The sequence below is a fragment of the Chanos chanos genome, chromosome 1 (genome assembly GCF_902362185.1).
Source record: "Chanos chanos chromosome 1, fChaCha1.1, whole genome shotgun sequence".
Taxonomy (NCBI): Eukaryota; Metazoa; Chordata; class Actinopteri; order Gonorynchiformes; family Chanidae; genus Chanos; species Chanos chanos.
The window spans coordinates 43,633,850-43,648,902 of NC_044495.1; the positions used below are offsets into that span (position 1 = coordinate 43,633,850).

The window sequence follows — 15,053 nt, forward strand, 5'->3', positions numbered from 1 at the left end:
CAATCAGATTGTATTTTCACTCCTCAGGCTTGGCTTTCAGATTGTCAGAAGATGGCGACCGCAGAACCGGTGAGTGAATCGCAGCGCTGAAACATTTGTGATTTTCCCCATGTGTCGTAGTATTTTAACCACATTTGAAAGCACACTTCAGCATGACAGCCGATACACTGAAAAAGGCGCCAAGGGCGTCGTTGTGGAGTAGGGTCTGTGCAACCTGTCGTCAAATGAATGGAGTAAGGGTTGTGTTTTCGAAGGCTTCTTTTGCCTTGGGTGCTAATCGGTAGTAAATGTAGGTGGAGATACGGCAGCAGTTAATAACACGGCGTCTTTACAATCAAACCTCCTCTACGGTTTTTCGTTAAGCTAACTAGATGTTTAGCTTCATTAGCTCGTAAATGTTCGTCTCAGCTGCGTCTCGTTTTGCTCGTTAATCGCTTGGCTTGGATGTGTAGCTAGCAAACGTAACAGCACACTGTGTCCTGTCATCGTAATGTTTGGCCATGTGTCAGGAACGTGTTGTCAGTTGAGTCTTTCAGAAGTGTATTGTTAGTTTTGTTATCGTGCTTTGTGGTTTTTGGTCATCAGAGTAAAGTGTGCTTATACCTTTCCTTTTTTTTTTTTATCTCGATGTCCTGTAGACTTCTACTTTAAGGTCGCGTTCTTCAAAAGTGGCTGACAGCAAACTGGATAATGAAATAACCGAAAAACAAAACTTTTAACGAAGTTAGCAAATGTGAACACACCAACAGTAAGCAGATAAGTGCGACTGCAACAATCATTTGAATTGTAAAGACTGTTTAGAGATGTCACTAAATCGATTAAGATCGTGTCCATATGGCTCTTTCACATTAGAGCGACTCCAGCCAAGCACTGTAGCTAATGATTCGTGGAAATCCGAAGTAGGCGGTCAGTCAATTGAGGACCACGTTGTCAGATGCATATTCTGATTTGCTACGTGTTTTTAAGTCCAAATGGTTTAAGATGACACATTCTGCTGTTTTAGGAAACCGCATCAAATCCAAGTAATTCTGAAGAAGAGAGAACTGAAGCATCAGGACAGGAAATTGTGAGTCCTGAAGATTACATTAAGCATCCGTTACAGAACAGGTAAACCATCACCACAAAAATACGCACTCGAGTATCAAGATAGCGGCACGTACCTGTCCATACACTTAAAATGATTGTGGTTCTTTTGTTTAATAACTCTCAACACTACTTTAGATTCAGATCTTTTTTGTGTGTCTTGTGGTTTCATTTGATTGGTTTAACCTTTTTTCTGCGCCAAGAGCATAGAACAATACAAATGCATGAGTATTGTGAAAATGTCAGTAAATAGTTTGCGTTTCAGGGTGTGAGTTGTGTTGCACTGAAACATGCAGCAGAGGCTTTTGTATCAGGGGTACATTCTGAGCTGTGCGCATTTTGCAGCCTGTGTTTCTCTCCTGTGATGTTTGTTCCCATGGAAACCTTGGTGGCTGTGTGTTTGTGTGTTTACAGATGGGCTCTTTGGTTCTTTAAAAATGACAAAAGCAAGACCTGGCAGGCTAACCTGCGCCTAATCTCCAAGTTTGACACCGTTGAAGACTTCTGGGCGTAAGGATTTAAAAAAAATGGCACATTGATTATGTTCTTAAATGGTTTAAAATGTTTTTATTTATTCCAGTCCTGCACACAGCAAGATGTTAGTCTATATTCTGGGTTTTTTTTCAGCATTGCTACCACTGTAGACAAAGTTTGCTTTTGTGTCAGGAACACCTGCCAAACAAAACAGTAAAAAAGAACTTTGTCTGCTGATCTTCCCTCAGGCTCTACAACCACATCCAGTTGTCCAGCAACTTAATGTCAGGGTGCGATTACTCACTGTTCAAGGTAAGAGAAAATGTTCTTTTTAATTAGTCAGAAATCCTGAACCAATAAGCCAGAATTGTGCAGTCTCGCCTATTAGAGGGTTTAGTCCAAAGCAATGCTTCTCCGTCTCCTGACAGTTAAGAGGAGAGGACGTATGAATGAGACAAATAAAAACCTGTTCATTCAATAAAAACCCATTCATTTAGTAAAAACCCGTTCATTCAGATCAGCTGTGGCCTTTGGCTCACAGTGTGGTTCTTAATGTGAACCAGCATCACTGACAATACATGTCCATTAGTCTGGTTACAGAGTGGAAGGACCTTTGTATGATCTCTCTCTTTGTCTCTCTCTCTCTCACACACACACACACACACACACACACACACTCATGCTCACAGACTAAATTGTGTCGAGGTGGAATAAAAAGTGTTCAGCACACATAGCTGTATACCACTGGGATTAACAGAACTGAATTCTGTTACGTTTGTTGAGAATTACATGAGCACCTGTCACAGGGTTAAATGGCTTTTTTTGCGGCATGTGCAACGTCTGTGGTTAACGGAGAGACTGGCGGCTTGGAGAGCTCTGTGTTTCACATTCACAAGGCAGTGTAGCAAAATGAATCATTTAACCACTCAGATGAATAGACAATGGTTTGTAATTGTGCTTAATCAAACAGTGGTTAATCACTGCCACCCAAACCTGAGTGTGTTTAAAAATGAGAGAAAGAGGATTTGTCTGCCATAATTAGGGTGGAGTTATCTTTTTTCCAAATTCAGAGGTGCAGTCTGTAACCCTCCTTAAAGGTTGTCACATCAATCAGGGCATCAAACTTTATAACTCAAAACCATTTTCATTTACACTCGATGCCTGTCTGTCTGCCTCATGGTCATTCATAATACTGTTCTCAATCAGTGCCTGTCTGTCTGCCTCACGGTCATTCCTAATGTGTATTCGCAAAATAAGACACCAGCCAGTGGGCACCTGCTAAACCACAGAGAGAAAATGAAATGAAGCTTTTTGTATTTCATTGATCGACATTCTGTCTCAGGAAGTTTGTAAGATTAGCTTTAGATGAGGTGTGTGTGCCTGTGTGTGTGTGAGTGCGTACATGCTTGTGCAGGGTAGAAGACCCAGGTCTTTAACCTTTGACCTTGGCGTTGACCTCAGTGCTTTTTGGGGGCGGGGCAGGATGGGATTGAGCCCATGTGGGAGGACGAGAGGAACAAACGCGGCGGTCGCTGGCTCATCACACTCTCCAAACAGCAGCGGAGAGCTGACCTAGACCGCTTCTGGCTGGAGACGGTGAGGCACACACACACACACACACACACACACATACACATACGCACACACACACAGACCCTGCAGCTCCTGGATATGTCTGTATCTGATCTGAACGTTTGTGCTGCGTATGTTGTAGCTCCTGTGCCTGGTAGGTGAGGCTTTTGATGACCACAGTGATGACGTGTGCGGGGCAGTCGTCAATGTGCGAACAAAAGGAGACAAAATCGCCATATGGACAACAGACTACGAAAACAAAGAGGCTGTTACTCACATAGGGTAAGACAGAATTACTCTTTATGATCTGAGCTATACTGTACTGTCAAAGAACTGTTCACTGCCAAATTTCAGCGTGGTAAGCAAATCCGTTAAATAGGTAAGCGATTCAAAGCTATACCACTCACCTATTGTAAACAAAAAAAGATCTTTAACAAAAAATGTCTTTATTTTACAAAATCTGCATATGATTAACACAATATCAGTGTAGCCTAGTACTACACTGGTACAAGTGTAAATTTATGGGGTGGAGCTGGTCCCATCTTGTCCTGCCATATTGGGATAAGGGAATCTGTATGTTCAGCAGGAGTGAATGGGGCTGATGGAGGTGATTCCTGGGTGAGCTTGGCATGTGTTGTGTTGTGTGTGTTATTTTGTCCCCAGGCGTGTGTATAAAGAGAGGTTAGGTGTGCCACCTAAAGTCATCATTGGGTATCAGTCACACGCCGACACAGCCACGAAGAGCGGCTCCACCACCAAGAACAAGTTTGTCGTCTGAGAAACCTCTCCACACACACAGTGAGTCTGTCTCCTATACCTCTTCACACACACGCACACACACAGTGAGTCTGTCTCCTTTACCTCTATATACACACACACACACACACACATACATACATACACATACTTGTACTTCTGTCTTTGTGAGGACACTTGTTGACAGTGTATTCCCTAGCCCCTTATCCTAACCTTAACCGTCACAACTAAATGCCTAATCCCAATCTTTACCCTAACACTAAACCAAATTCCAACCTGAACCCTAAAACCAAGTCTTAACCCGCAAAGAATGCGGACAAATGTCCTCAACCAAAATGTTCTCACTTTCCCAAATGTCCTCACTCCCAAGGTCTAAAACTCAAACTGATCCTCACAAGGATAGCTGTACACGTGCACACACACACAAACGCAAGGTGTCTGTCTCCTTTCCCTCTCCACACTCACTTACACTCATATACACACACACACACACACACACACACACAGACATAAGCCCCTTTCATACATGCACTGTAACCCCTAAATTAATCTAGACTCTAACCGGAGGGGCTGTATGTGTGATCGCAAATGTCCGAATCAGTCGCATCGGATCCTAAACAGACTTTATTCTTCCAGCCCCTAGTACAAAGTCCGTTGTATGTTCGATTGAGTCCATGTGCGAATAGAGCGGATTCTAGTCTGGAGAATGCACAGCAAGCAATTGGGCGTGTTGATGCCGTTTCTAACATGTGACTGGCGTGAAATCGGAACAATAGAAACATCCGAGGGTGAAGAAGACGGGTCATTTACACGAAGACACCAAAACAAAAGTCGGTAGCCTTGTTCGCCATTTTCGATGGATTGTAAACAAAACACTGCGATTTTGGCAGTGCACTTTTTGCATCATGTCCTGCCTCCTGCACGCTCTACCCATGTGCCACCCCCCGCCTAAACAAAACGTAGTATTTTGAGTAGGTGAGAACGCGTCTGATGCTCGCACTCCTGTTGTCTGCTACATGTGTGAACCGGCAGCAACTTCGGACAAAATGCGAACCTGATTCTGTGGACATGGTCTGTAGTGCATATGTGAAAATGGCTATGCACACAAACGCATGCATACAGACACACACACACACAGATGCATGCACAGAAACACACATGCACAGACACACGCACACACACAGACATGCACAGACACACGCATGCATACGCACACCTGCGCGCATACAGACACCTGCGCGCTCACGCACTCAGAAGCACGCACACATACGCGCAGACATGCACACACGCACACACGCACTCAGATGCGTGCACATACGCACAGACATACACACATGCATACCCACCCGTGCACACACATGCATACCCACACACACAGTTAACTCAGCATTGTTCTCTTCACTGGGTTTCTGTTATCTGTTACTATGGTAGGTTTGTGTGATATGACCTTTAAACAATATCAGGATGTTTTGTGATAACTTTCATACTGTCGTCTATACTGTTTTAATTCAACCTTAATTTTTATTTTCATTTATCATTTGCAGCCAGAAATAAATATTAACATATTTTTCAAATTTTTACAAAATGAGAAAAAAATCAAACACACAGTGTCAGATCTTTCAGTGTACAATGTAAACATAAACGGTAACAAAGTAATTTGATCCTCAAATGAGGTAAACTGTACTCTTTCCGACAAGCCTCTGATTCTAAATTCAGCACGAAAACTGAATGTAATCCTTTTTGGTCACTGATTGTTCATGTAAACATAACAAAAACAGACATTTCTATGTCTGATCAAATAAGGCTTTATGGATCCAACTGGCATCCATGACAGTTTCAGAGTCTTTGACCAGAAAACAAGCAGATCCACTGATTCTGGTTTACATGCTGACCTGTAACAGGTTATGATTATAATGACTCCAGTGCTGAAGACCCTCTCAGATACTCTCTCAGTCCACTGCGGGACCAGGGAGGAACAGATCTATTTATACGATGTGTGGCTATTAAATAATGAAACTAATGCTGCAGTTCAGTTGTACTCACTCACTCACTTGTTATCTAAGCCGCTTATCCTAAGTAGGGTCACAGGGCGTCCTGGAGCCTATCCCAGCATTCACTGGGCGAAAGGCAGGGAAACACCCTGGACAGGTGCCAGTCCTTCGAAGGGCAGACACATGGACAAAAACATTCACATGTAGGGGCAATTTAGTATCTCCAACTCGCCTGACTTGCATGTCTTTGGACTGTAGCAGGAAACTGGAGCTCCCACACCAACACGGAGAACATGTAAACGGTCACTTTTCCGTCTTTTGAAATCACAATGTTTTTGCAGTGTCTTTTTTAAAAGAATGATTGTGGTTTCTTTTGAGGTGCACCTTCTGTAGCCAGGTCACCTCTACAGGACTTAAGTGGGAATGTGTTTAGGACTGAATTCTCCTCAGCCTCAGTGGTGCTTGGTGTATTCTCGGCCCAGGTTCTTTCTCTGTGCTGTTATTGTTTTTTTTGTCATGATTATGCATCATCATGTCCCAACACAACTCCAAACCACAGTATGCACAAGTGAGTTTTTGTGCTGTACGGTCAGGAGGTGATGCTGATGCTCCGAAATGAATAGCATCCGGATCTCAAGCTGGCTGTCGTGGCAACACTTTGGTTTATTTCTGTTTTCCTGTGGTTCTCATTCAGGAGCTGAGACAGCGGAAGGCAATCCTTGTCCGGACACAAACCAAAGCTCCGTCACAAGAGGGATGGATTCATCAAACACACAGAGGAAAACAAATCAAAGAGGGGAAAAACATGCAAATTCGTAATGTTCATATAAGCTACTTAATGCAGAGAAGTTTCCTCATGTAAAAGATAGGAGAAAAAAAAGTGAATAGGAACTGACAAGTGTATATAACTGTACATTATAAACCCGAGAACCATGTTTATCCATGTTTTTATATATATATATATATATATATATATATATATATATATATATATATACACACACACACACACACACATACACAAACAGTGAAGTTTATATATAAACTTCATTGTACTAATGAAATTACCGATTGGTTGCTGGTAGGTGGGGTGGGGGGCTCTTCACTGTAGGGTTTCTGAATGTGTTCAGTTTCGTTTGTTTGTTTGTTTGTTTTATATGTTTAGCGGCTTTGCTGTGGCAACAGCAAAGTTCAGGCTAATTTATTTTATTTTGTGTACTCTAACAGCGTGTGGCTTTGCTTTTCTTTTTGAATTTTAGTACTTTATTTTTAATGGGCTTGGATGTAAAGGCCACAACTGACATTGAGCTTTTCTCATCATAACCGAATGTTCACCTCTTCATAATTATGTAATTAGACTCTCTTGTTTTGCTGTTCACAGCAGTTTTTCTAAGTCCACCTCTGTTCAAAAGGCTATTGTATATTTGCGTATGGATTATTTGCATTTGTTTTATTGTTTTGGACATTCCCAGCAGTCAGTGCATGGAGATGCGTCGTTGGAAAAGAAGTGTTTTGGAGCTTGGCTTGCGGAGATGAGCTGAAGGCGATGTGACAACAGATCTTTCCCCTCTTGTGAAAATGGTGTACAGAGGACGACTGTAAATAAACGTGTACAGTGCTTTTGTCTTTATACCCTGTGATCCATTTCTCTATCAGTCTATTTTAAATAAATGACTGTCAAAAAAACCTGTCTATTTTAAATAAAGTACTGTCTCTTGAAAAGAACCTCAACAAAGTCCTCAGAAGTATGGTTAAAAAAAAAAGTGTGATATTTAGGATTTCCCCACATACATGCTACATGTCTGTGTGTGTGTCCAGTGTTCATGTGGCCTGCCGTTCACACTCACAGCTCACTGAGTGGACACTGGAGAAACATAGCAACAGAACTTTGTGTTTTTAGAACAGGACTGGGTTACTGGGTTTATGGCTTTGTCCACTGTCCCATGGTGTTGAGAGAAATCAGTATTATGAAGCAGTGTGTGCTGGATGTGCTACAGTCAATGGGGCCAGAGAGGTCCAGCATAAAGAATTATTCCCTGATTACCCATGTGTCACAAATCCTCATGGAGTTGTTATGTAAGCAGCGAATAATGTGAATAAGATAGAGAGAGGGTGATGAACTCTGGTTGTGTTTTTTTTTTTATTTTGTTTAAGCATGAGGACCACAACAAGCTCAGACAGCATGGGGTGAAGAGTCGGGTAGATGAAATGTTGCCTCAGGGGGATAAAAGTCTTCCTGTAGAGCAGTGAGCAGGTGACAGAACTAAGTGAACAGTGACTGGCCACTTCGTTAAAAAGTATGGGACATAAATAAATAAGTAATGCTTTTTCTTGTTTTGTTTTTTTGTTTTTTAATGCATTGGGTTTAACCTGACGGAACAGACTGTGTGATCAAACAGTCCACTGTAATGATTACAGACAAGAAGATATCAGAAAGACAAGAGGGCATAAGAACTACCATTACAGCTTTTTTCACTTACATGCTAAAACTGTTTCCTTGAACCTTAATTCTAAAACCATTACATCAGCTTACAAAGGATAACAGACACCAGATCTCTAAACACTATGTGTCACCTGTTTTCAGACAAGTGGCTGAACCCTCAGGCCTTTTGAAGTTTCAAGTTTATTTAGAGCCCAATATCACTGTTTACAGTCTCAAAGGGCAAAATCAAAACAGGATGGCACCCCCTGACTTAATCCTCATGGCGGGCAAGAAAAAACTCCCCTAAAACCTAAAAGGGAAATGGGAAAATGGGAGAAATCTTGAGAAGGACCACAGAGAGAGGAGACCCCTCCTTGGCCAGACACGTGTGCAATTGGTGCCGACCCACTGGGCAGTTACAATTGCAAGTAAATTGGAGCATGAACAAAGGAGATGGCGATGCTGACAAGAGGCTGACGGGGATAAAAGATGATAACACCAGGATGGATCAGTCCAGAGGGCGGCAGGAGTCAGGATCACTGGTATCTCAGGAGTAGCACATGTGGCGAGTAGCATGTGTGGCTCGAGAGAAAGAAAGAGAGAGAGAGACATTATTAGATGTTAATTTCCACATAATGGTTAAGGGAAAATATACATTGTGTGCCGAGTGCAGACAGAGACTCCAGCAAGACTAGCTATTACAGCATAGTTAAAAGGGAGAGCTAGAAGGTAATACAGACATGATGGCACTCCACCCACTCCACCGTCAGCAAACCTGAGTGAACATGTCAGAGTGGGGGGGCGACAGTATCCAAACATCCCAGTTCACCAAACATTCTATGCCCGAGAACCCTCCAGATCTGCTCCTTTGCCTAGTAAAGAGCTGTTAGCAAAAGACTTGGCTAAACAGGTAAGTTTTCAACCTTGACTTAAACATAGAGACTGTGTCTGAGTCTCGAACATTAATTGGGAGGCTGTTCCATAACTGGGGGTCTCTGTAAGAGAAGGCTCTTCCCCCTGTTGTAGCCATCACAACTCGAGGTACCAACAAATAGCCTGCACCTTTTGATCTAAGTAGGCGTGGTGGATCATAAAAGACCAGGAGTTTGCGCAGGTACTGTGGTGCAAGACCATTTAGTGCTCTATAGGTTAACAGTAAGATTTTATAATCAATGCGAGATTTGACTGGGAGCCAGTGCAGAGTGGATAGGATAGGAGTGATGTGATCATATCTTTTGGTTCTAGTAAGAACTCTGGCTGCTGCATTCTGAACTAACTGTAGCTTATATATACACCTATTAGCACATCCAGACAGTAAGGCATTATAATAGTCTAACCTAGAGGTAATGAAAGCATGAACCAATTTTTCAGCATCTTGAAATGACGATGCATTTCTTATCCTGTTAATATTTCTAAGATGAAAGAAGGCTATCCTGGTAATATTATCTACATGAGCTTCAAAGAGTGGGGTCAATAATTACCCCAAGGTCTTTTACTACTGCACATGATGAAAGAGAAAGGCCATCCAGAGTTACTATGTGATCGGAAAGCTTACTCCTAGCTGAATATAATCCTAGTACAAGTACTTCTGTCTTTTCAGAGTTAAGTGAGAGGAAGTTAGTAAGCATCCAGTGCCTAATATCCTTTAGACATTCCTCAATTTTGTTAAGCTGGTGTCTCTCGTCTGGCTTCGCTGAGACATACAACTGTGTGTCATCAGCATAGCAGTGGAATCTAATACCGTGTTTACAAATATTACCTAGAGGTATTTTATATATATAAAGAAAAAAGCAGTGGGTCTAAAACACAACCTTGTGGGACTCCAAACTTTACCTCAGTATGTGCAGAGAAGTCACCATTTACATTAAGAAACTGATAACGATCAGTCAAGTAGGACCTAAGCCGTAAGAGGGCCGTTCCCTTAACTCCAACAACTTTTTCTAGTCTATCAAGGAGAATAGTATGATCAATGGTGTCAAAGGCTGCACTGAGGTCAAGCAACACAAGCAAGGAGACACAACCCTGATCAGAGGCCAGTAATAGGTCATTTGCAACTTTAACCAGTGCTGTCTCTGTGCTGTGATGAGGCCTAAATCCTGACTGATACATTTCATGAATGTTATTCCTATGTAGGTATGAGCATAACTGCTGTGCTACAGCCTTTTCTAGGATCTTGGAGATAAAGGGGAGGTTAGATATTGGCCTGTAGTTGGACAACGAACAGGGGTCAAGGTCAGGTTTTTTAATTGGGGGTTTGATAACTGCTAGTTTAAAAGATTTAGGTAAGATTTAGGCCAGTGCTAAGGGAGAAACTGATTATTTTTAGGAGAGGTTCAATGACTACTGGTAGTATCTGCTTAAGGAAACGTGTAGGTAAGGGATCTAATACACAAGTTGGTGATTTTGATGAAGAAATTAGTGAGGTTAATTCGGTCGCTTGACGGGGAGTAAAACATTCTAATCGCTGATCTGATATAGTTATATTGTTATCTACAGTGTTAGTGATCAAATTATCTGGTTTTAAATTTATAGTCTGAATTGTTTGCCTGATATTTTCAATTTTGCTATTGAAAAAAAAAAAAACATGAAGGCGTTGCCACTGTATATTGATGGTGTGCCTGTTTCCGAAGGTGCTCTTATTCCCAGTTAGTTTTGATACAATATTAAATAAAAATCTGGGATTATTTTTGTTGTCTTCTATTAGGGTGGAAAGATACATTGATCTAGCGGCACTAAGAGCTTTTCTATAGCTCAGGAGGCTCTCCTTCCATGCTAACTGGAATACTACCAATTTAGTTTGGTGCCATTTACGTTCTAATTTTCGAGTGGTAAATTTTAAGGTGCGTGTGTGCTCATTATACCAGGGAGCTAGTTTTTTCTCTCTGATTATTTTCCTTTTAAGTGGGGCCACATTATCTAAGGTGTTGCGGAATGTTGACTCTAAAGATTCAGTTGCCTGATCAAGTTCTGTGGGGTGTGACTGTGATCCAATCAAGGTTGATAACTCTGGGAGATTATTGATAAAGTTCTGCGTAGTAGCTAGCGTAAACGTACGTTTATTATGATAGCGTGGCGAGGTGCATATATTATTACTAAGAAACATTTTGAATGAGATAAGATAATGATCTGAGATAGCTTCAGATTGTGGAAATGTGACTATATTTCCTACATTTAATCCGAGTGTTAGTATAAGATCGAGGGTGTGGCCACCATTATGAGTGGGCCCTATGACCATCTGATTAATTCCTACCGAATCTAGAATGGTCACGAACGCTGTTCTCAGAGGATCCTGTGGGTTATCAAAATGAATGTTAAAGTCTCCGACAATTAGAGCTTTGTCTAAAGAAATAACGAGGTTTGAGATGAAATCTGGAAATTCACAGAGGAATTCAGAGTACGGCCCAGGGGGTCTATAAATAATAATTAGTGTGATATTTTTTGTGGCTACATATGTTATGTTTGTATAAAGAACTTCAAACGCATTGCATTTATGTAAAGGTTTTTGTATGATGCCTAGATTATCATTATGAATAACTGCAACGCGAGGCTGGTGTATATAACTGTATCCGAGAGGACTAGCTTCACTTAATGCGACATACTCATTTGGTTTGATCCACGTTTCTGTTAAACACAGTACATTAAACTCCTGATCAGTAATAATTTCATTGACAATAAGCGCTTTAGGTGTGAGAGATCTAATATTTAACAGTCCTAGCTTTAGATCAAAGGTGCTGGCGGTACATTCAGTATGATTTAAATCTATGTTAAATAGGTTACTAGGACAAATTCTCTGAGTGTTTCTACATTTTCGTATAGGTCGGGGAGCAGACACAGTCTCAATATAGTTTAACCTGGGTGACGACTCTGTGCAGCTAGCAGACGGTCGGTTTAGCCTGCTTGTCTGCTCCCTGGTCTTGGCTCTGGATTGTCACAGACTAACTGTTCTGAGACTATGCGCTATGTTACAAGAAATGAGAGCAGCACCTTCCTGAGTGGGATGGACACCGTCCCGCCCTAAAAGGCCAGCCTTGCCCTCAAAACTATTCCAATTGTCTATAAAGCCCACATTGTTGTCAGAACACCACCTGGACATCCAGCAGTTCAGCGACCATAACCTGCTGTAAGCTACATCGTCCTCGCCGAATTGGGATGGGGCCAGAGCATATTACTGCATCAGACATCGCCTTCGCTAATTTACAGACCTCCACGATATTACTTTTAGTAATCTCTGATTGACGAAGGCGTATATCGTTAGCTCCTACATGAAAAACTATTTTTGAAAACCTATGCTTACTTAACACTTTAAGATTACAAGCTATGTCCGGCGCCCTGGCTCCCGGTATACAGCTAACTAAGGCTGCTGGTGCCCCTAAAGGTCTAGCTAATTTCACGTGCCGTAGAATGGAATCTCCTATAACCAGAGCTCTTTCAGGTTTCTCAGCAGGTGTTTCACTGAGGAGGGCAAACCTGTTTGACACGTGAAGCGGGGAGTGGTGTGTCTCTCGTGGGCTAGCCTTAGCGTTAGCTTTGGCTTTGCACTTATGCCGCCGAGTCGTCACCCATTCGTCCCGCTGTGAGGGCTCTAGTGCCGGAGTCGGGGAGCTGCTAACTCTTCCTGAGCCATCCAGATTTTCCTTTACAGGAGCTAGGCTATTCTCACTCTCACTAAGCCTCTCTAGCATCTGGATGCACATCTCTAATGCTACAATCTTCTCCGTCAGGGAGCTAAATAATGTACATTTAGCACAAACAGAACTGTTATTAATGACGGAGGAGGAATGGCTAAACATCCTGCACTCGACATACTGAACAAGCTGAGTATTTGCCATAGTGAGTGTTTCACATACCTTAGACGGAGATTTGATTGGTATTACATTAGGCATTGGTATTTAAATTAGGCAGTTCACTCGTAGAGCAGCTGTAGAGTCGATTCTTTGTAAAATCCTAAACACAATTCTCCTGATTTACCACAGGTAGCAGGAGTTGGTATTATGACTGCACCAGCTCCACACAGTGCAGATGTTTGGTATTATGACTGCACCCGCTCCACACAGTGCAGATGGAGTTGGTGGTATGGCTTCACCTGCTCCACACAGTGCAGATGTTTGGATGATGTCTGAGAGGGAGCAGTCCAGATCCAGGGCGCTGTGGTTCTAGTGTATGTGCGCGTGTGTGTGTGTGTTTGTGTGTGAGACAGAGAAGAGGTGAGGGGCTGAGCTTGTACTGTTGGCATGGGAACACGAAGCTGATTACCTTTGTGACCCATAGTGATTGACATGTAGTCATTAGGCTTGTGTTGTTGACGTGAGATCACGGAGCTGATGGTCTCTGTGACCTGACTGAACACAACGTAGATTTCAGCCAATGAAAGGGTTGCATCTGTGGCAGGGCTGAAGGACCTCAGGGTTACAGGAGTCAGGGATGGAAATGGAAGACAGGAGAAAGAAGATAAATCAACACCAGGACCTGACCTGGACTCACAGTGAGGAGGAGACGGCTTGTGCTTCCAGTCATGCAGTGCTTCGTGTAGGAGGCAAAAGAGAGGCAGTTTTTGTAGGGAGTGGATGTGCAGGCAAAAGAGGAGGCACTGGCGGGAGCAGGAGCTTTGGGCATGGCAGCATGTCCAGTAGCATCAGATTTTACCAGGCAGTGGTAGAGGGAAGGCAAGGCAGCTTGTCTTTAAAGGGCAGTTTTGCAGTAGGTAACAAAGCAGATGTACAGGCTACATTGAAGAGATGACTGGGCCAGGGGATGAGTGTGGAGGACTGTGTAGGGGCTGAGTGTGGAGGACTGTGGGGTTGAATGTGGAGGACTGTGGGCTGAGTGTGGAGGATTGTGTAGGGGCTGAGTGTGGAGGACTGTGGGGTTGAATGTGGAGGACTGTGGGCTGAGTGTGGAGGACTGTAGGGGCTGAGTGTGGAGGACTGTGTAGGGGCTGAGTGTGGAGGACTGTGGGGTTGAATGTGGAGGACTGTGTTGGAGCTGAGTGTGGAGGACTGTGGGCTGAGTGTGGAGGATTGTGTAGGGGCTGAGTGTGGAGGACTGTGGGCTGAGTGTGGAGGACTGTGTAGGGGTTGGATGTGGAGGACTGTGGGGTTGGATGTGGAGGACTGTGGGGCTGAGTGTGGAGGACTGTGGGCTGAGTGTGGAGGATTGTGTAGGGGCTGAGTGTGGAGGACTGTGGGCTGAGTGTGGAGGACTGTGTAGGGGTTGGATGTGGAGGACTGTGGGGTTGGATGTGGAGGACTGTAGGGGCTGAGTGTGGAGGACTGTGTAGGGGCTGAGTGTGGAGGACTGTGGGGTTGAATGTGGAGGACTGTGTTGGAGCTGAGTGTGGAGGACTGTGGGCTGAGTGTGGAGGATTGTGTAGGGGCTGAGTGTGGAGGACTGTGGGCTGAGTGTGGAGGACTGTGTAGGGGTTGGATGTGGAGGACTGTGGGGTTGGATGTGGAGGACTGTGGGGCTGAGTGTGGAGGGCTGAGTGTGAAGGACTGTGTAGGGGTTGGAGGTGGAGGACTGTGGGGTTGGATGTGGAGGACTGTGGGGTTGGATGTGGAGGACTGTGGGGCTGAGTGTGGAGGGCTGAGTGTGAAGGACTGTGTAGGGGTTGGAGGTGGAGGACTGTGGGGTTGGATGTGGAGGACTGTGGGGCTGAGTGTGGAGGGCTGAGAGTGAAGGACTGTGTAGGGGCTGAGTGTGGAAGACTGGAGGGCTCAGGGCTCTCACTGGTACAGCCAATCACAAAAGGAGGGTGC

The 15,053-nt window shown here is 43.6% G+C and overlaps 1 protein-coding gene across 1 annotated transcript; it reads left to right on the top strand.

The window, feature by feature from the left end:
• The first annotated feature begins 36 nt into the window (after positions 1–36).
• Positions 37–6,820, top strand: eif4ea (eukaryotic translation initiation factor 4ea). Its single transcript, XM_030771999.1, has 8 exons — positions 37–69; positions 1,004–1,107; positions 1,498–1,593; positions 1,806–1,869; positions 3,040–3,153; positions 3,272–3,411; positions 3,793–3,927; positions 6,571–6,820. The coding sequence occupies exons 1-7, from the start codon at positions 52–54 to the stop codon at positions 3,905–3,907; spliced, it is 651 nt and encodes a 216-aa protein (XP_030627859.1). The 5' UTR covers positions 37–51; the 3' UTR covers positions 3,908–3,927; positions 6,571–6,820.
• The last annotated feature ends 8,233 nt before the right edge of the window (positions 6,821–15,053 follow it).